This window comes from Phacochoerus africanus, chromosome 13 (assembly GCF_016906955.1).
Source record: "Phacochoerus africanus isolate WHEZ1 chromosome 13, ROS_Pafr_v1, whole genome shotgun sequence".
Taxonomy (NCBI): Eukaryota; Metazoa; Chordata; class Mammalia; order Artiodactyla; family Suidae; genus Phacochoerus; species Phacochoerus africanus.
Window position 1 is genome coordinate 3,783,562 of NC_062556.1, and position 19,965 is coordinate 3,803,526.

The following is a 19,965-nucleotide window of genomic DNA, read 5'->3' on the forward strand; positions in this document are numbered from 1 at the left end:
CACTGGCTTCTGTCTCTTGCTGTTTTACTCACAGCTGTCCAGCCAGATAAGTGCTGTCTCTTTGTGAACGTGATTTGCATTTTCCTCCTGCTGAAGGACACTGCATACCTTTTCATGTGCCTGCCGGCCATCGTGTTTCTCCTTCAGAGAAGGCCTCTTCAAATCCTTTGTCTGTTTTTGATGTGGTTTGTCTGTCTGTCTGCTGTTGAGTTGTCGGGACTATTGATACAGTCTGGATGCTAGACCTTCACCAGATAGAGGACTTGCAAATATGTTCATTTGTGGTTGTCTTCTCACTTTCTGGGTAGTGTGTTTTGTTTTGTTTTGTTTTGTTGGAAAGCATTATTTATTTTTTCTACTGTGGGTAAGGTCTTTTGATTTCTAAAATTTTTGAATTTCTTTTTTGGTCTTTTTTTTTTTTTGGCCTCGCCCTCGGCATACGGAGGTTCCCAGGATAAGGGTCAAATCGGAGCTCCAGCTGCCAGCCTGCGCCACAGCCACAGCCACGCCCAATCCTTAACCTAGTGAGGGAGGCCAGGGATCAAACCCGCATCCTCATGGGTGCTCGTTGGATTCACTACTGCTGAGCTACAACAGGAACTCCCCAAAAGTTTTTAATTTTGATGAAGTGCAATTGATCTGTTTTTGCATTGGTTGCCTGTGCTTTGGGTGTCATGTCTGAGAAACAAGGTCAAATCCAAGGTCATACAGGTTGGGTTGATACAGTTTTGGCTCTGATATCGAGGTCTCTGATACATTCTGAGCTACTTGTTATGTATGATTACAGGTAAGGGGCCACCTCATTCTTTGGCAGGTGAAAATCCAGTGACCCCAGGCCCATGCGCTCAACGGACTGTTCTCTCCTCATGAATGGTCTTGGCGTTGGAGCCAAACGTCAGCTGACCACAGATGTGTCGGTTCATCGCCCGGCTCTTCACTACACTGATTTATATGCCGAGCCTTCTGCCAGTGCCACCTTATTTTTATTACTGTAGATTTATATGAAGTCTTGAAATAAGGAAGTATGAGTCTCAGAATTTTGTTGTTCTTTTTTCTTTTTTTTTTATTCTAACTTCAATATTTTATTTTTTTATAATTTTTTTCCCACTGTATAGCAAGGGGATCAAGTTTTCCTTACATGTATACATTTTTTTTCCCCACCGTTTGTCTGTTGCAACATGAGTATCTAAGACAAAGTTCTCAATACTATTCAGCAGGATCTCCTTGTAAATCTATTCTAAGTTGTGTCTGATAAGCCCAAGCTCCCGATCCCTCCCACTCCCTCCCCCTCCCATCAGGCAGCCACAAGTCTCTTCTCCAAGTCCATGATTTTCTTTTCTGAGGAGATGTTCATTTGTGCTGGATATTAGATTCCAGTTATAAGTGATATCATATGGTATTCATCTTTGTCTTTCTGGCTCATTTCACTCAGTATGAGATTCTCTAGCTCCATCCATGTTGCTGCAAATGGCATGATGTCATTCTTTTTGATGGCTGAGTAGTATTCCATTGTGTATATATACCACCTCTTCCGAATCCAATCATCTGTTGATGGACATTTGGGTTGTTTCCATGTGCTGGCTATTGTGAATAGTGCTGCAATGAACATGCGGGTGCATGTGTCTCTTTTAAGTAGAGTTTTGTCCGGATAGATGCCCAAGAGTGGGATTGCGGGGTCATATGAAAGTTCTGTGTATAGATTTCTAAGGTATCTCCAAACTGTTCTCCATAGTGGCTGTACCAGTTGACATTCCCACCAACAGTGCAGGAGGCTTCCTTTTTCTCCACAGCCCCTCCAGCACTTGTTATTTGTGAATTTATTAATGAGGGCCATTCTGACTGGTGTGAGGTGGTATCTCATGGTTGTTTTGATTTGTTGTTCTTTTTTCAAGAGTATTTTGGCACTTTGTAGTCCCTTGTGATTCCATATGAATCTTAGGACAAGTTTTTTTTCCATTTCTGCAAAAAAAGACTTGGGATTTTGCCTAATCGCTTTGGTTAGAACTTCCAGTAAATTCGTTGAGTAGAATACAGGCAGGCATCCTTGTCTTGTTCCTGATCAGAGAGAGAGCGCTTTCAGTTTCTCACCACTGAGGATGACGTCAGCTGTGGGGTTTTCATAAATGCTCTTTGTTATGTGGAAGAATTTCCTTTCTTGCCTTAGTTTGCTGTGTGTTTTTATTATAAAAGAGCATTGGATTTTTGTTTTTTTTGTTTTGTTTTGTTTTGTTTTTTAGGGCTGCACCCACGGCATATGGAGGTTCCCAAGCTAGGGGTCAAATCGGAGCTGCAGCTGCCAGCCTGCACCACGGCCACAGCAGCATGGGATCCGAGCCATGTCGGCGACCTACGCCACAGCTCACAGCAATGCTGGATCCTCACCCCACTGAGCAGGGGGCCAGAGGTCGAATCCAACCCCTCATGGGTACTAGTCAGGTTCATTCACCACTGAGCCACAGTGGGAACTCCAAAAGAGCATTGGATTTTGTCAAATGATTTTAATATAGATGATCATTGATACTTTTCCTCCAATTACTGGAGTATATTGATTGTTTGATTTTTGTATGTTTAACTACCCATGCATTCCTGGGGTAAATCCCATTTGGTTATGGTGTGTAATCTTTTTATTCTACTGCTGCATTTGGCTTGCTAGTGTTTTGTCAAGAGTTCTCTTTTTTAAAACCAAAATCTCATAGGTCTCCATTGTTCTTCCCTGTGCTAATTTGTATTCTCTTCTTCTCATTAACCAGAATTAGCCAAGGTAGCTATTTGGTTGTCTCTTCTTCAGCTTTTTTTTCCCTATGTCTTTGTGAGCAGATGGCTTTCAAACCATGTCTAGACAATGGAGCGCCATAAATTAGAAAGCATTGTCATCACCCCTTTCTCTCTGGAGCTTCTCCAGCATTTTACTGTGGATGAGAGATTTTAATAATGTTCACACCCAGTGGTCTTTGTGCCCCACATGCCTCCAGTGGAGTGTGTTTAAAAGCTCTGATATCCTTTTCATCACCCAAAGCTTTGTCCAATCCACTGCTGTCTTAAAAGTCTGCAGAAAAGGTGGTTTCTAAAAATAGCAAGCCTGGGGAAGAACAGTTCTGTGGTCTTGTTCTGGAGCTGTCGTGTTTTCTAATAATTGGGTCACAGGGAAACATAAATTATTCATGGAGTCCAGACAGACGCAGCGAGGCAGATGAAGCTGACTCGTGGGGACTTTTCCACATGCGCAGAAATGCCGGGGGAAAAGTGAACAAAAGAAAGACTCTTAGTGCATCATCAGGTTCAAAAGAAACTCGAGGAAGCCTCGGTACCGTCATGGAGAGACATCCAGGCCAGCAGGGTAAGGGGGGGTGCTGCATGGAATTCAGGCCCCAGGAAAGGCTGGGGTGGGGGTGGCGGTGCAGGTGCAGGTGCAGGCATTGCCGAAAGGAGATAAAACCTCAGTCCCATGGGAGATGGAACAGAACCCTGTTCATAAGGCCACAGGTTTTGTAGGGCTGCTATTTTGGTGAAACTGAAGCTAGAAAAATTGTATGTGCCCAAGGAGATGGATGGAAGAATCACCCACCAGAAACTGGCATACACCTCATACACCTTATGTACGAAGTCCAATTTTAGACTATTCCCCGCGCTATAGGAACTAAGGTAGTAATATAAAAATAGGGCCCTGGCAGAGGCAGAAGGAAAGTAATTCTGGAGAGAGAGTCCATAGAGGGCACACAGTAGATGAGCCACGGAAGAGAGGTGTTGACTGTTTATGTATCAGCTGCCCGGGAACTGGAGACGCAAGGAGAGTCTGCGAGTCTGCGGACACGGAAATCAAACAGTAAGAGTAGCGTAGCGTGTGCCAGCAGGTGCATGCAGAAGAGAAGGAAGATGTTTGGAGACGGCACAGGGTGGGAATTGAAAACGAAAACACGCTGGTCAGCTGATTTCACGGACGTAGAGTTGCCTTACAGTGTGTTAGTTTCTGTTGTACAGAAAAGTGCAGGAGGTGTGTGTGCTCTTGTTCCTGTTCTTTTCCAGGGCGGTTCGTCACAGGCCATCGAGTGGGTTCCCTGTGCTGTACGGTAGCACCGCATCCATCCTCTGTGTTCGCCTCTGCTGGTCCAAACGCCCGGTGCCTCCTCCCCCCACCCCACCTTGGCAACCACAAGTCTGTTCTCTACGTCTGTGAGTCGGAGTGTTTTGTAGATAAGCTCATTTGGTCTTTTTTTTTTTTTTTCTTTTTCTTTTCTGGCAGCACACATGGCATATGGAAGTTCCCAAGCCAGGGATCAAATCCCCGGCCACACCTGCAGCAGCACTGGATCCTTAACCCACTGTGCTGGGATCGAACCAGCACCCCCACAGAAATAAGCTGCATCATTGAGCCGCTGTGCCACAGTGCAAACTTCTGGTCATATTATAGATTCCACGTATAAGGGATATCATATATGGTATTTGTCTTTCTGACTTAATATGATCATCTTTAGGTCTATGTTGCCACAAGTGGCATTATTTTGCTTTTTCATGGCCAAGTAATGTTCCTGTGTGTGTGTGTGTGTGTGTGTGTGTGTGGACACACTACATCTTTATCCGTCCATCTGTCAGTGGACATTTAGGTTGTTTCCATATCTCAGCTACTGTGAATAGTGCTGCTATGAACAGAGAGGGGCACGTATCTTTTCGGATTATACTTTTGCCTGGGTATATGCCCAGGAGTGGGGTGGCTAGAACATGTGGTATCTCTACTTTTACTTTTTTGAGGCTGGTCAGCTAAATAATAATGTAGATACAGCCAAAGGGAGAAAGGAAGTAGAAACACTCCGACTCACAGACGTAGTGAATAGACCTGTGCTTGCCAAGGTGGGGGGGGAGGAGGTTTTAAGATGTGGAAGATGCGTGTATAGTAGAAGCTCCTGAATAAGGAAAAAAACAACAGAGTGGGGGAGAGGCAGTATTCAAAGTATTCTTCGTAAGCGAAAGTAAACGTTCAAGGTATTGTAGCTTTCCAGATCTGAGCAGGATATAAAAACAAATCTACACCAAGTCATAGGAAACGCTGTACGCTTCACAACACCAGAGAAAAAGAGAATTACAGAAGCATCCAGAAGGAAAAGGTGGGTTCATCTGCAGAGACCCAGTCCTCTGAGTGAGTAGATGATGCAAAAGAAAATCAGGAGAAAAGAGGGAGCAAAGGAGGAGGATAAACTGGAAGCGTAACGAGACCTTTAGACACCGGATTTCACTGAAGTGTAACTGGTTTCCAGCGTCACTTTCTGCTGAACAGCGACGTGCTTCGGTTCCGCATATATTCTGTTTAAACTACTCTTTTCCATTACGGTTTATTCCAGAACAGTGACTCTAGTCCTCTGTGCCATGCGGCAGGACCTTGCTGTTCACCCAGCCTATCCATGATAGCTCCCATCTGCCAACCCCAGCCTCCCCCTGTCCCCTCCCCCTTGGCAACCACAGGGCTGTGAATCTGTTTTGCAGAGACGGTCATTTGTTTCATATTTTATATTCCACATATATGTGGTATCATATGGTATTTGTCTTTCTCCATCTGACTGACTTCACTTTGAGAATCTCTAGTTGCATCCGTGTTGCTGCAAATAGCATTGTTTTGCCCTTTTTATGGCTGAGTAGTATTCCACTGAGTGTATACACCACATTTTCTTAATCCATTCATCTGTCGATGGCCATTTAGGTTGTTTCCATGTCTTGGCTGTTGTGAACAGTGCGCCTGTGAACATAGGGGTGCATGTATCTTTCTGACTTACCGTTTTGTCCAGATAGGTGCCCAGCAGGGGGATCGCTGGATCACATGGCAGTTCTGTTTTTCCATCTTCTGAGGAACCTCCATAGTGTTCTCCATAGTGGTTGCACTAACTTACATTCCCACGAACCGTGCAGGAGGGTCCCCTTTTCTCCGCACCCTCTCCAGCACGTGTTGTTTGTGGACTTTCTGATGATGACCATTCTGACCAGGGTCCAGGTGGTACCTCGTTGTAGTTTTGATTTGCAGTCCTCCAGTAATTCAGGATGTTGACCATCTTTTCATGTGGCGGTTGGCCATCTGTATTTTTGGAGAAAAGTCTAATTAGGTCTTCTGCCCATTTTTCAACTGGGTCGTTTGTTTTGTTGTTGCGTCGTCTAAGCTGTTTGTATATTTTGGACGTGAAGCCCTTCTGGTCACATCGTTTGCAGATACTTTCTCCCATTCCGTAGGATGTGTTTGCATTTTGTTTAGGGTTTCCTTTGCTGTGCCAAAGCTTGTAAGTTTGATTAGGTCCCATGTGTTTATTTGTGTTTCTATTCCTGTTGCCTTGGGAGACTGACCTAAGAAAGATTTATGCCAGAGAATGTTTTCCCTGTGCGCTCTTCTAGGAGTTTGGTGGTGTCATGCTAGTTAGACAGACTTTACAACATGCTTATACACTGTGAATACACAGATCAGCGAGAAAAGCACGACGTGGGAATGAGAGAGTTCTAACTGTGCTGTAGTACAAGGCAGAACAGGATCAGCACAGAGCATGAGAGGACTCGGTGAGCCTTCTAGTAAAACCCGAAGTGGATCCCACACCTGGGACCTTGGCCGCGCTTGGTCCACGAGTAACCAGCCGAGGCCGTGTCCGAGTGTGTGGAAGTCGTACGTCAAGCTGATGAATAACTGACTTCAAGTGTCACCCCTGCCGGCAGCCTGCAGTGCCCAAGACCAGGCTCTGCGGGCCCCGCGGCCCTGCACCGAGAGGGATATGCGTGGCCGTCCGCATCCACACAGCCCGTGCTGGAACCACCCTCCGGCCGCCCCACAGGCCTCGGAGTGGGTACCCTGGCTGCAAGATCTACTTCTAGGGAGACAGAGCTGGGGGGAGCAGGATGGCTTTGGATCCCAGCTCGGGGTGGGAGGGGCCACCGGGCAGGGACTCCCAAGGCCTGGGGGAGGGGGGCAGGTGTGGGCTCTCAGTGGGCTTGTCTCCTGGGCTCCATGGACCCCTCACCATGGGGGAGGAAGGGCCGCAGGACGGAGTGGGCCCCTCTGAAGCACGGGGTCAAAGGATGGTGCCCCCGCTGGCTGAAGCTCAGTGGGTTGGCGGGTATCCGCTGTGCCGGCTTCTGCGTTTCGAAACATCTCGTTATTTAAAAAAGAAAAAAAGAACACAAGCCCCTTTCCCCAGGGGAAGTAGAGACATCTGCCCAGCGCACGTGTCCGGTGACCTTTGTGTGTGGTGAGGCTGAGGGCCTGTGTCCTCGGCCGCCCAGGGAGAGACCAGGATGGCTGGTTTCAAAGAGGCCCTCCTGCCCAGTTCTGTGAGAGGGCAGTTGTTCAGAAAGTGCAGGGAGGTGAAGTGGCCCCTGGAAGGAAAGAGGAAAGGGAGAGGCAGTGTGTGGGGATTGGAGAAGGGGGTGTTTTCACGCGCCCTCAGCCACCGTCCCGAGGTGGTGAAGAGGGCACATCGTCCTTCCAACCAAGACGGAAAACCCAGGCGCATAGTGACGCCAGCTCCCAGGACTACTGGGAGCAGCCAGGCACCGGGGGACCGGGAAGTGGGCCCAGGGCAGGACAGAGCCGTCCTCGGGCTCAGGCCTGGACAGGGTCCGGGGGAGCTCCGGTCCCCACGCAACCCTGGCTCCTGCAGCACCTCCCAGCCCTCCAGGTCCCACAGACGCTGCCACGGCAAAGTAGCGCCCACCGGGCGCCTGCAGCCACAGAGGTATTTTCTCACGGTTCCTATCTCCTCTCACCCAGGGCCACCGGCCAGGTTGGCTTAGGGTCCCCCCAGTGACCTCATTTTCACTTCATCACCACTTTAAAGGCCCCAGCTTCCAACACAGCCCCATTCTCCGGTCCTGGAGGGTGAGGCTCCCAGCGGTGAACGAGCACACCCGCAGCCTCTTGGGGCAACCCCAGCGACACCCCACCAGGAGGAAGTCAAAGCGCTGTGCCCACCTGGCGACGCTGGAGCCTCGGCCCGCCCCGCTTCCGTTTGTGGGCGTAAAGCAGGGCGGTCCGCCAGCCCCGGAGGAGGTCGTGTCGGGAGCCCTAATCCTTGGGTTCTCAAAGAAAACGCACCTTCGTTTTCACTGTGATTCAAAAAAAAGCATCAGGTTCTGCAGAAAGAAACTTGTCTCCTGCCGGTCCCGGGCACCTGGGCGAGGCCGGGCCTGGCGCAGTTTACTGGCGGCTGCGGGTGGGATGGAGGCTTTTCAGACAGTCGCCGCAAGGACAGGCGCTCCGGGAAGCCGAGGGCTTGGCGGGCACGCAAGGGCACGGGGCGGGACCCTTCGGTTGGAGGCCGGCGGGCTGCGAGCATCTAGAGGGGGTGGGCCGCCAGCTCAGCGGCCTTTGGGAGAGGGAGCAGGGCACGCAGGGGCCGGGCGGCGTCTGCTGGGAGCCCGATGCTGCTCTCCGCGGGCAGCAGCTGTGCCCAGGCCTGTTTTGCTTCGCCCGAAGCCATAGACTGAGCCCTTTGCGAGGCATCCGTCCTCTAGGACGGACACTGACCCCGTGTGTGATCTGCCCGCAGGATGAACGAGCGAGACCGGCTGCTGAAGAGGCTGAGCAGGAAGACGCCACCCACCCTATTCCGGGCCGGCTCCTTCCAGCAGTCGGTGCCTCGTGAGTGCCCGGGGGCGGGGCCTGGCCGCCAAGGGGCGGGACCCGGGCGGGGCCAAGCCGGGAGGGGCGGGGCTTACAGGGAGGAGCCCTCCGTGGGGGGCCGCAGCAAATACAGTCGGGAGGTAGGTGCTGGCCTCGAACCCAGTCCAAGGCCTGAAGGGCGCAATCCGTATCCTTAAAATCCCGATGCAGTGAAGATCTTGTGTCAGCTCCCCACCAGGATTCTAAGATTTAAGTGGTACTACTTTTACCTGGTTCCCCCCAAGGACAGCCCAGTGCTATTGGAATATTCATTACAACCATGAAAAAAACATGTTCCCGTCATGGCTCAGTGGTTAAGGAACCTGACTAGGAACCATAAGGTTGTGGGTTCTGTCCCTGGCCTCACTCAGTGGATTAAGGCTCTGGCATTGCCGTGAGCTGTGCTGTAGGTCACAGATGCGGTTCGCATCCTGCATTGCTGTGGCTGTAGTGTAGACTGGCAGCTACAGCTCCAATTAGACCCCTAGCCTGGGAACCTCCATATGCCGGGTGTGGCCCAAAAAAAAAAAAAAAAAAAAACCACAAAAAAGGAAAATAACAATGACAATCCCTGGTGGGGGGGGGGGGGGGGGGGGAGGAAAAAAAAATCTGTGCTTTTCCAGGAAGGCTGTGCCCCGCCCCCACCTCTGCAACTGGAGGCCAGGCCCGGTTTCTGCTGAGCAGGGGTCCCTGGGAACATACCTGAGCCCAGAGGGACAGAAGCTGGTGGCCTTACCTGCCAGTCCAGCTGCTGCACTGCACAAGGTGCCACCCGTGCAGGTGCCCTTTGTGTGGGCGGCCTCTGCCCCCTGCCCCTAGCCGGCACTCCCTCTCTGGGCATGCATGTACCATCTCTTCCACTTTCCTTTCTCTCCCTGAGGCTTCGAGAAGGACACCCCGGGTAGACAGGGAAGGATCAGGAGAGCGAGAGAAGGAAACTAGAGGACATTCGAGTCAGGCACCCACCCGTCCTGCTGGGACATACTGAGAGCAGTTGCGTGAAAACGTCGGGGGGAGCCTCATAAAGGGGCTTAAAAATAACTACAAAATGTTTTCTGAACTCTCAATGTTTTGAAAGACAAGTTTCTAATGAACAAGTATAAAAAATGAGAAAGCTGCTACCATCACACATTTTAAAAGCATCCAGCAGCTAGGAGTAAGGCCGGGACAGAACCGGGGCGGTTTCTGTCACTGGCCACCAGAGAAGGCCACCAAAGACCCGGAGGTGCCCTGGGGCCTCCATGTGGCCCTCCTGGGTTTGCTCCTTGGCTGTCTCAGGCGTCAAGAAACCAGAAGGCAAAACCCTCATCTCAGGGCCACCCGCGTGCAGAATCTGTAACCGAGCCCAGCGTTTCCTACGCGCGCTGATCTCCTTACTGTCCCCATGGACTTCCCAATCTCTGCTGCCCTTAGCAGTCTCTTCCCAGACAGGAAGTGGCTACCTTCCTAAGATGTGATCCAAGTTCAGATTCAAAGGAATGCTACCTAAGCTCAATCCCAAAATAATTTTTAAAAAAGACATGATTTTAAGGGCTTCACCAGCTGTCGTGCCAGGAAAAGACAAGACCACTAAGAAACCCACTTGCCTTCCGCCTCTCTGCCTCTGTCCCCCATCGTGGCCGTGGCTGAGCGCCCAGGAAGCAGAGCGATGGGAAGCCGGCCAGGGAAAGTCCTCCGGGTGCTTTCTCTGGGCCGTCACTCCTTTCTGGCCGTCGGGACTTCCTGAAGCCAGGAAGGCGGGAGATGCTAAGAGCCAGGGGCTTCCTCTGCGTCCCCGTTTGGATGCAGAGGGCAGTGAAAGGTCCAGCAGGCGGGAGCTGCTGAACTGATGGTGCATCTTTGGCAGGCAGGCTGGCGGGCTCTGGTCCCACTGTCCTGGGGAAACTTCTTACAGTGGGGCGCTAACCCTACCAGGCCCGGTTCTGCCAGGAGGATGTTTATCTGAGTCACGGAGCTACCCCTGCCCGCAGGACAACCCCAACCGGCCACCCTCCTTTCATCCTGGAATTCAGAGTCCACTAACCTCAGCTGAGGCTCGGAACGTCCTGCTCCACATTTTGGAAACACAGTGGACGCGACTGGAGGACCTCTGGTCCGCTGACCCTGCGAGGAGAGACTGGCCGGGGGACACGAAGCTTCCCTGTGCGTCTCTTCTGACGACTCTTAGAGACCCTTCCCACCCCAAAGTGGCTGAGTGACCCTGCCCATCGGCCCTGGTGCCAGGGACACAAATAGCAGCAGAAGAAACCAGGGCGGCTGGCTTCGCGTAGGCGGGGCCTGATGGAGTTGAACTAAAACCTGGGTCGCGTGCCCTCCATGTGAACAGGGCGGAGACACGTCCAGGGGCTCAGGAACCTTCCCGAAAGGCCGTTCCCAGGCCACGTTTCCTTCCACGTCTCAGCGAGTCCCCTTTGTTCCTTCCCTCCACCAGCCCCGACCCTGCCCCCCAAAACCGCGCCTGAAAGACTAGGGAGCAGTGGTTCTGTCCCGGCCCAGAGTCAAGACAGGCAGGCCCCTCCTTTCCCAGCCTGGAGCCGAGGGGGAATCGGTGCTGATGCAGGAGCACCCTGTGGCCTGGGCACCCCTACCAGGACCTGGCGCCCACGTGGGGGGTTGCAGCTGAGCAGAGCCGGGCCCCACCTGGTCCGGGCTGTTCATTTTACAGAAAAGGAAACCAAGACGGCCCAACAGCTTAAAGGCCCTGGTTCCGTGGTAGGGTCACGACCCAGCAGGGAGAGCAGGCAGCCCCTGGGCCCCGTGCCTCCGCTGCGATGAGAGCTGAGCCGTGGGAGGGTCCGCTCCCACGGTCACCTCCGCCCCACATGGGGAAGTGCACGCACAGCAGCTGGGGTCAGAGGCCCTTCTAGGCGCTAAGAAGCGTCCCCCGGGCGGTACAGCTGTCCCATCCCAAGCACGTCGGATCCAAGGACACTGCAGAAACATCAGGTTTGTGAAGTGCCTAGAAAGGTCCCCTGCAGGCGACAGGGGCGAACACTGTCCAGGCAGCCCACGCAGCTCTGGTCGCCAGGGGAGACGGTGCCATTTGCTGCATTGGCTCTGAAACACCCCCGGGAAAGGCAGCTGGTCTGGCGGGCAGCAGCGACACTGCTCGGAGGGCACCTGGTGGGACTGGGCCGCAGGAGGGAGCCAGGTCTCCGCATCCTCTGCTCATCACCGGCGACCCGCAGCACAGAGGCCAGAGGCGGCGTCTCCCCTTCAGCTCCCAGGGAGCTCAGGTCACCTGCGCCCAGGGCCCAGGAGCCACCTGCCTCCATCCGGCAGCCTGGCTGCCCCACACCAGCTGGAGGGGCTGCTTCCCCATGGGGGGACCCTATGGTTTGGGGGTTTGGTCTCCCTAGAAAAGCAGGGGAGCAGCTGGACCAGCGAGCCAAGGAGGGTTCTCTATTCTCCTCTGCCTTTACTCCCGAGGCCACCAGCCCCCCTGCCCCCAGCTGCCGGCAGGGGCTCCCAGGCCCCGTTGGCAGACAAGCCCCACCTCCTGGAGTGCCCCTCCTGCGCCCTGGGGTCCTCTCAGGCTGAAGGCATGCTCTCAGGAGCAGCTGGGAGGCCAGTCCCCGCGGGCTGGAGAGTCAGTTTACAGCCTGGCCCGTCCCCACGAGGACGCTTGTACACATCGATCCTGTGTGTGTGGCTAGTCCAGAAGCTTCCTTTTTACACAAAGTGGGTAAAATCATTCAGAAGCCTAGGCATAATTTCTTCCCTTTAAAGGGTATGAGGACCTGGCAGCACCAGTGCTAAGTCGTAAATACACGTGGATGGGAGGCAGGCTTTTGAGTGTGTCACTGCTTGGTCAGAATGTGTCACCTGAACCCCTGACCCAGAAGGGGCAGTCGGCAGAGAGGGAGTCTTGGAAGTGTCCTCCTGTGGGAAGCGCCCGCTGGGAGGGACAGCCCCCGCCCCGGGCTCACGGATGCTCACGCCTCCCACCTGCCAGGGCTTGGCCCCCGGCTTCACCACCTTGGGCACATCCTAAGTCACCCCGTGTCTCACTCTCATCGCCTGTGCAATGGGAAGAACACCTGCCTCCTGGGGCCATGGGCAGGAATGAACGAGCTGCATGTGCCCAGGTCATGCCCCACTGCCCCCTTGATGGCTCTGGGACGACTGTAAACACCAGTCTTTCTGCAATGTGGCCACTTTTAATGTGGCCGATGGGGACATCCCTCTGGACTTCATCTTGGGATCTTTCTCGTTGTTCACGCATGACTAAATCCCCTGTAGTCTGTCACTAGTCCCAGTCCGTCCCGTTTAAACTGGACTGTTCCCAGGACGGGGTGCCCCTCACCAGCCTTTCCTGTAGCCTGTGTTTGCCTGGCATGTCTGCAGTGTCATAAGCCACGCCCTGACCTGCCGCTTTGAGGGGCATCCCCAGTGCAGAGCAACTTGCCTTTGCCCTGATTGGTGGTGGCAGAGTGGGGCCTGCGGGTCAGCGACCCCCTGTCTATGCCTCACAGGCTGGGCGCAGTGCTGGGCGCCCCCGGGCCCTGCCTGGAGCATCGCATCGTCAGCACGGCGCTGCCCTAGCTCTGCGCACTCGGTGGGGTCTGGGCCCTGGACCCCCTCTCAGGCCAGGAGGCCGGTGTGCAGACACTCGGCTGCTTCTACACCCAGCCTGCCCTCCCCCTAACCAGGCCCCTGTGCTCCTCTTTCAGACGGGTACGCCTTCTCCCAGGAGGAGCACGGAGCTGTCACCCAGGAGGAGATCGTCCGCGCCTACGACACCACCAAGCGCAAATCCAGGAAGAAGTGAGACGCGGCACCCAGGGGTCCTGATTGCGAGGCGGTTTTGTTTACCCCGCCTTTGTCAGAGGAGCCCGGTGTCTGCAGCCCAAGCACCGGAAAACACATCCCGAGGCCGTAGCCCACCCCTCTGTTGGTCATCTGCTCCCTCGCCAGCCTGGACGCGCACCGCAGGGGAGGCCCCGTCCCATCCGCGCTGCCGCCGCGCTTGGCCCAACCCTGGTTTCTGTTGTTACGAAGCGTTCGACTGTGCTCTGCGAGGTGTGAAATTAAAAACACGCCGTTTCACCCACATTTAAACATCAGTCCCCATGGTTCTGGGAGAAAGAGAAGAGTTTTATGGCGCGTGAGAAACGCAGCCCGGGGACCGGAGCGGGGCGCGCAGGCTTCCTGGTTGCTGATCACAGATGGAGTCCCCGGGCAGCACGCACACGGTTCGCTTTGATTCCTGCTTTGTATGAATTGGCATAAACTTCTTGATTGCAGTGAAATCACAAAAATAGGTGTCTGGGTGGTAGGCCTGAGAACGATTCTGTGAACCGCTCAGTCACATTCCCTGCTTGGGGGGGGGGGGCACATGGGGTCCCCACTGTCCCCTGCACCCTGCGCCCTGGCCAGGTGCCTCCTAGCCCGGCGCCTCGCCCTCAGACCCCCCCACACACACACAGGCCGGCCCTGCGCTTGGTGCATGGCAGCTGCGGGGACCCCCAGACGCACACCGTCCTCCTCCTCCTCCTGCAGACCCCAAAGGGACACGAGGCGAGAAATCCCCTCGCCTCTGCCTGGAGCCGCATGGCCCTCCTGCGTCTCTGTCCCTTTCTGACGAGGGAAGCCTGCACGTCAGGGCGATGGTGGTGCCGCCTGGGCCCCTGCCCCGCACCCACCCCACCCCCCACGCCCGTCAGGCTCGCATTTCCGGCCCCCAGGCCCCGGGACCTGGACTCCCGCTTCAATTAGAACCCAGGCTTGTTCGCCCAGGAGCTGAGCACACGTTTTGGATTCGGAGTGAATCTACAGCATGTCTCCCCACGAAGGCACACCCCTGACCCTGTGTCCCCTGGGATGTGAGGATGAGTGACCAGGTGGATGGCGAGGGCGCGAGGGCGGGGAGGGGACACGGGCGAGGAAGCTGGAGCCAGAGCTGCAAGGGAGGGCGCTTTCCCGCACACCTCCCCGCAGAAATCCTCGAGTCAAACCGGACGCCCAGACAGCCTCGCCGTCAGCCCACGGCGACCTTGGACGCGCGATTCCCCGGGAACAGAGCGCCACGCTCTTGGAGGCCACGGCCTCTCTGACCTTGACCGGTGTTCCCTCCTCCCCCGTCAGCGCTGGAGGCCGGCGGCTCTCGGGACACGGGGGCCCTGAATCCAAGACGGCGACGGGGGCGCTGCCTCGCCGACTCCCCAGCGCGGAGCCCCGCGGTCCAAGCTCAAGGGAACGCGGCTGCCTGCGGGCGGGAGGGCGGCACCTGCCGCAGGCCCTCTGCTCCCGCTGCAGTCGCCACCCCCGACTCTTGGCTGCTTGAACGCATGTTCTTCTGGGCAGCTGTGGCCGGCTCCCACCGCCCAGTTCCTCCGGGGAGGGCCCGGCTGTACGAAGGAAAACAGCAGGCCTTCGGCGTCCTACCCCCCCGCCCCGCCCCGGAACATCCGCATCTTCCGGGGCGTGGAGATGACTTGGGGCGTGATGTGCGCTGCCTGAGGACAGGGACCCCTCACTCCTGAGATGACCCGGACCCAGGGAGGCTCCGGGGCCCACAGACCAAGGCAGGGAAGTGTGGGGCCTCCCTCCCCGAGCTGTAGGACACGTGAGACACGGCAGCACCCGCAGGATGAGTGGTCGGGGGGTGAGGGTCATGCAGCCACCACAGCGACACGTGCACCTGCGGTCAACCCAGCGAAGCCGGGCGGAGTGTTCCCCGCACCCGCGGAAGGGTGACGGCCTAGGTGCAGAGCGGCGGCGGGGAAAAGCTCCACACTGAGCTCCGTTAGGCACCCTCACCACTTGGCTTCCCCCGGGAACCAAGCCCAGCTGGAAAGGGGGCTCCAAAGTCAGTCCTCCGTCCCACACTTGGCTCCTTCTTGCAAGGGAAGCCTCCCGGCTCAGATCTGTGAATCCCAGTGTGTGTGTGTGTGTGTGTGTGTGTGTGTGCGCGCACGCGCGCCTCCTTGGGGCTTTGAGGGGTTTATTTTACACATTCAAATGTAGTTCGGATCCTTCAGAGGTTGCAGCGTATCTCCCAGTTCTTTTGAGAAGGAGACTAAACAGACTGTGCCGCTGAGAGAGGTGCGCCGAGAAGAGAGCGTTCCTCGGATGCCTTTCTCCTCCTCCTCGCCTGGATCAAGCGCGCTTGTAGCCACGTGACTAAGTCAGGTTTCTAGCAGGAGCACCTGTCACTGCGTGTGACGCCTGATATGTAGCTGGGGCTGTCTCGGTTGTCCTATCTTTAAATTGAGGTCAGGGTGTCACACACAAGCCCTCTCGGGGGAGCAGGGTGGACGGGATTGAGTTGCACGCTGTCAGCTCCGTGGAGATGCCACATGGCACTTGTCACTCAGTCACACGGTGACACACGGGCTGGCAGGTCGGCCCTGCGGGGCCCGGCTCCGCATTGGGCTCAAGGGGCAGATTCCACTCAGGCCCAGCCCTGGGCCAGTGCTGCAGAGACGGCCGACTCTCCCTGGAGTGTGTCGCCGTCAGGCTGACCCTGCAGAAGAGCTGCCTCTCGGCGCTCCTGGCGGTGAGCTCGTCGGGCTCCAGCACAGGCAGGAGGCAGGCAGGAGGCCTCAGCAAGGACAGGGAACGGAAGGCACGGAGAGGAAGTCGGCCACGTCTGCTGGGCTGTCTGGGTCAGCATGTCATTGCCATTCCGGACACTGTGTCATCATTCTGGGTGTCGGTGAAACGTCTGGCCCACCTGTAGGCGGAACATCCCAGGCTTCTGAACCAGTGTCACAGTCTCCCATCTCCCAACTCCCTCGCACAACCTGTGCTTTGGAAAAAGACACAGTTTCTCTAACACTTGGAGTCTGGGCTTCAGCAGATCACAGGTAGGAATTCTGGCCTTTTCTTTTTGCTGACAAGGCTTCAGGTCTGGCTGCAGGGAGCTGGCAGTGGCAATCTATGATTGCTTGTCAAGAAATAGTGAATAAGGAAAACAAAGGGAGCATAATTAACGTCTGAAACGCCATGGACAGGTGGTAGAGACTTTACGGTTGAGGCTTCTTTGGGTTTTTTGGGGTTTTTTTGTAAAACTATAATTTCCATTTGTCTTAACAATGACCCTTCATCTTTTTTCTGAGCCACACAGAAAAATATTTTCCATCAGATTCCTGCTCCTAGAAATTGATGTCTTAAGGTGACAGGTTGAAAGGGAATGTTTGCAAACACTGCTGCAGGATACGACTGCCTAGCTTTGGACAAGCCCAAGAACGACACCCGTGGCGGCCAGGGTTTGAATGAACGCTGAAGGTCATTGTCTCAAAGGAACTCAAGGACTGGTTTAGCCTCAGCGTTCAAAACGCAGCCTTGGACCTACTGGGGTCCATACAAAACTGCGACCCAACTATGGTGCAGCAGAGCCTGAAAGAATAGCGTGCGTGGCCAAACAGTGAGCTTATCACAGGTCAGGCTAGAGGAGGGAGTCTCCCACTCAATGCTTTCTTCAGGCAGATGCTTCCGTGAGAAAACCGAAGAGTGATGGAGACAGAGAAGATAAGGCGTCCCCTCCAGAACAAGAGGGGCGCCGCGGAGAGGCTGGCCCGGGGCAGTTCTTGGTCCTGGAAGCCTGGGGGAGGCTCTGCAGCCTCAGGTGAGCCATCTCTCCCCCTTGAAGAGCCATATGCCACGTCAGGGCCCCCGAACCCGTGTGACGGCGCACGAATCCGTCTTCCCAGCAGGAACGCAGGCTCTTGCATTAGCTTTCTCAGCATCGCAAACCCACCAGCCTCTTGCGCAAGAGCTTCAGTTCACGCCAGGCCCCCCACTCGTGCTCCGTGCGAAGCGCTCTCGGTTTGCTGGTCTGGACGAGTTGCGACGGGGACCTTCTCTGTGGGAAGAAAGGCCCTGCGCACACAAGGCCCTGAGTGCGCCCCCGTTTCCCCACCCCAAGCGGCCCCCACGGCTGCTCCTCCACCGAGCACCTCTGCTCCCCTGACAGACGGGGAACAAAAGAGCAATTCTTCCCACACCCAGGCCGGCTCGTTTTCAAGCGACTGTCTCTCCCCCCAGGCGCCTCAGAGACACCCACTCCCAGGCATCGGACCAAGAAAAACAAGCCCCTGCCATCCGCCCCCTACACCCTGGCTTTCCTCCTCATCTGGCCAAAGAAAGAAAGGGGACCTGTACGTGGAGAGTCGGGCACAAGTGTCAGGTGGCTTTGATTTATGACAGGAAGAGGAAGAAGGAGTTCAAGGACCGGCGCTGTCCAAATAACCCGCCCAGGAAACGCAGGACTCGAGAGAGCCCATCGAGTGCCCTTCAGAGGCCAGCACCGTAGTGGAGGGCAAAGGGCCAGGGGCAGGCAGGAGCCCAGTCCCACGGGACTGGTGGCAGGTGAGTCCCTTAGGTCCTTGGGGCTTGGCACACACCCCCGTAAAGCAGTCAGGGCCAATTCCAGAACTGAGAAAAAAGACGCCTGCTTTGTCATTGAGTGTCTCTCGTTCCAACAAGATCCCTGCACAAGGAAATACTTTTCCAGGTTTTCCTTAATAAAAGCCACCCCAGTCCTGTTCGCCCCACCCCATGACCCTGACCTCGGGTGCTGGGCAGAGAGCCCCCCAGCTCCCCATCCAGGCCACCTCGGCAGCCGGTCACCCTCGTGCTGTTCGAAGGGCCGGTCCTGGTGGTGTCTTTGTCACGCGGGCGCAGCCACGTGCTCTGCTGTCACATCTGTGCCCCATCGCGACAATACCATCTGCGCCACGGAGGTTTTAATCTGCTTATGCAGAGAGGAGCGGGCGGCGGGGGCGTTTAATTGGCTCCCAGCAGAGCAGAGAGCTGTTCGGTGGAGCGCGGGGTTTTGTTCTTGCCTCAAGAAGTGTTGCCATTTTCACGTCCTATTAATGTCCCCTGGTCGTTAACTTCGAGCAGCGCCGTGTAGCGGAGCCGGGCTCCCTCCTGGAGTGAATACAAATGAAGGGCATTTCCTTGGATTTCGAGGGGGTTTGCCAAACGCCGTGCTTCCTGGCTTTGATCAATCCTGTGGACTGGCGTGTGTCTGCAGAAACCTGTCTCAAATAAACCTTTTGTTAAATGATTGGCCCGTAGTGCTTTATTTCGGAACGTCTTTCCCGCTAATAAGACACTCCTGCCGTGGGGACTTGGGGCTGTCACACGGAGGTCTGCGAGCAGGTACAGGCTGTATATACACACAGCCGCTCTGTCCCCCGAGCTGACAGCCGGAATCGCTGTTACGTGGCAGGAGGGCATCTGCACATCTGCAGACACACCGAGGCCAGGCCCCCCTTTGTGAGAGGAGGCTCCAAGCGGCTACACTGGGTTCCGAATCAGCAAAAGGGGAAACCTGTGCAGAGAAGGCCGTCTCCTCCCTCAACTGCCTCCTTCCCTTTGGTTCACCGCAGCCTCCCTGCGGACTGGGCTGCGGGAGATTCAGATTCCCCCGGCACGCGTGGCATCAAGACGCTGTCATTGAGGGGTTCGGAACATGCCACCCCCGGGTGCACGGTGCTGGCAGGGGGGATATTTTGAGCTGAAGGCACCACAGAGACAGCAGGTGCAGGAGGGGCTCTCAGTGCGCCCCCTGCCCCTGAAAGCAGCTCCCAATGTCCCCAGGAAAAAGGAGCCTCCCCGCCACAGGAAGGGGACATTCCCGCCCCCCACCCCCACCCCCGCCCGCCGAGGCAGGCGTACAAACCACCCACAGGAAAAACAGGACCTTCCTTGAGCCTCCCCGTCACCGTCCCTCGGCCTGCGGCCCCCAGCCCAGCCCCGTGGTCACAGCCCACGGTTCTCTGTGTAAACGGGTAGATAAGCCGCTGGACCCGTGCTGGCGGCCAGGGGCCTCGTCTTCCTCCCGAGGGCTCCCACGCACGCAGGCCTCTCTCCACTCACCTGTCCGAGGGCAGGGCCACTCCCAGACCAGCCGCAGAAGCTCAGACGGCAGGTGGACACGTGTCCCCTCCCCCATCCCCCGCTCCGTTAAAGCCAGTGGCCAGACCGCTGCTGTTCCCGTGGGCGGGTGAGGCTCCATGGCCTGGGGGGGGCCCCCACCCCAGGATGCACAGGCTAAAGGGCAGAGGCCACAGGGAACCCGGGGCCCGGCAGCGGGTGGGGGGAGCTGAGGGCCCAGAGCCGGCCGTGGCTGTGGCAGAGCAGCCTCCCGAGGCCAACCTCAGGCCCTGGACCCCGGCCCGCTCGCCTGGGTTTGTTTGGGTGGCTCCACACTTCACCCGCTGGCCGCGAGGACAGAATGAGGGGGACAGGAAGCAAAGAGGCCTGGGGACAGTTTCCGGCGGAGGCTTGACTCCGGGACCCCCAAAACCTCTCCATTGGCCACTGTTAGTTGACTGCAACGTCCCTCCACAGACACCAACCTCCAGATAACCCCTGTCCGGTCAGAA

At 55.8% G+C, this 19,965-nt stretch overlaps 1 protein-coding gene across 1 annotated transcript in view; it reads left to right on the plus strand.

Annotated features, from left to right (window-relative positions):
- The window catches only part of ATP8A2 (ATPase phospholipid transporting 8A2), a 437,578-nt gene extending 418,937 nt beyond the window's left edge, over nucleotides 1-18,641 (plus strand). Inside the window, exons 35-36 of the mRNA XM_047756120.1 lie at nucleotides 8,511-8,602; nucleotides 13,297-18,641. Of these exons, the coding sequence (XP_047612076.1) occupies nucleotides 8,511-8,602; nucleotides 13,297-13,394 (190 nt within the window). The 3' untranslated portion in view covers nucleotides 13,395-18,641. The remainder of the gene's footprint in view (nucleotides 1-8,510; nucleotides 8,603-13,296) is intronic.
- The last annotated feature ends 1,324 nt before the right edge of the window (nucleotides 18,642-19,965 follow it).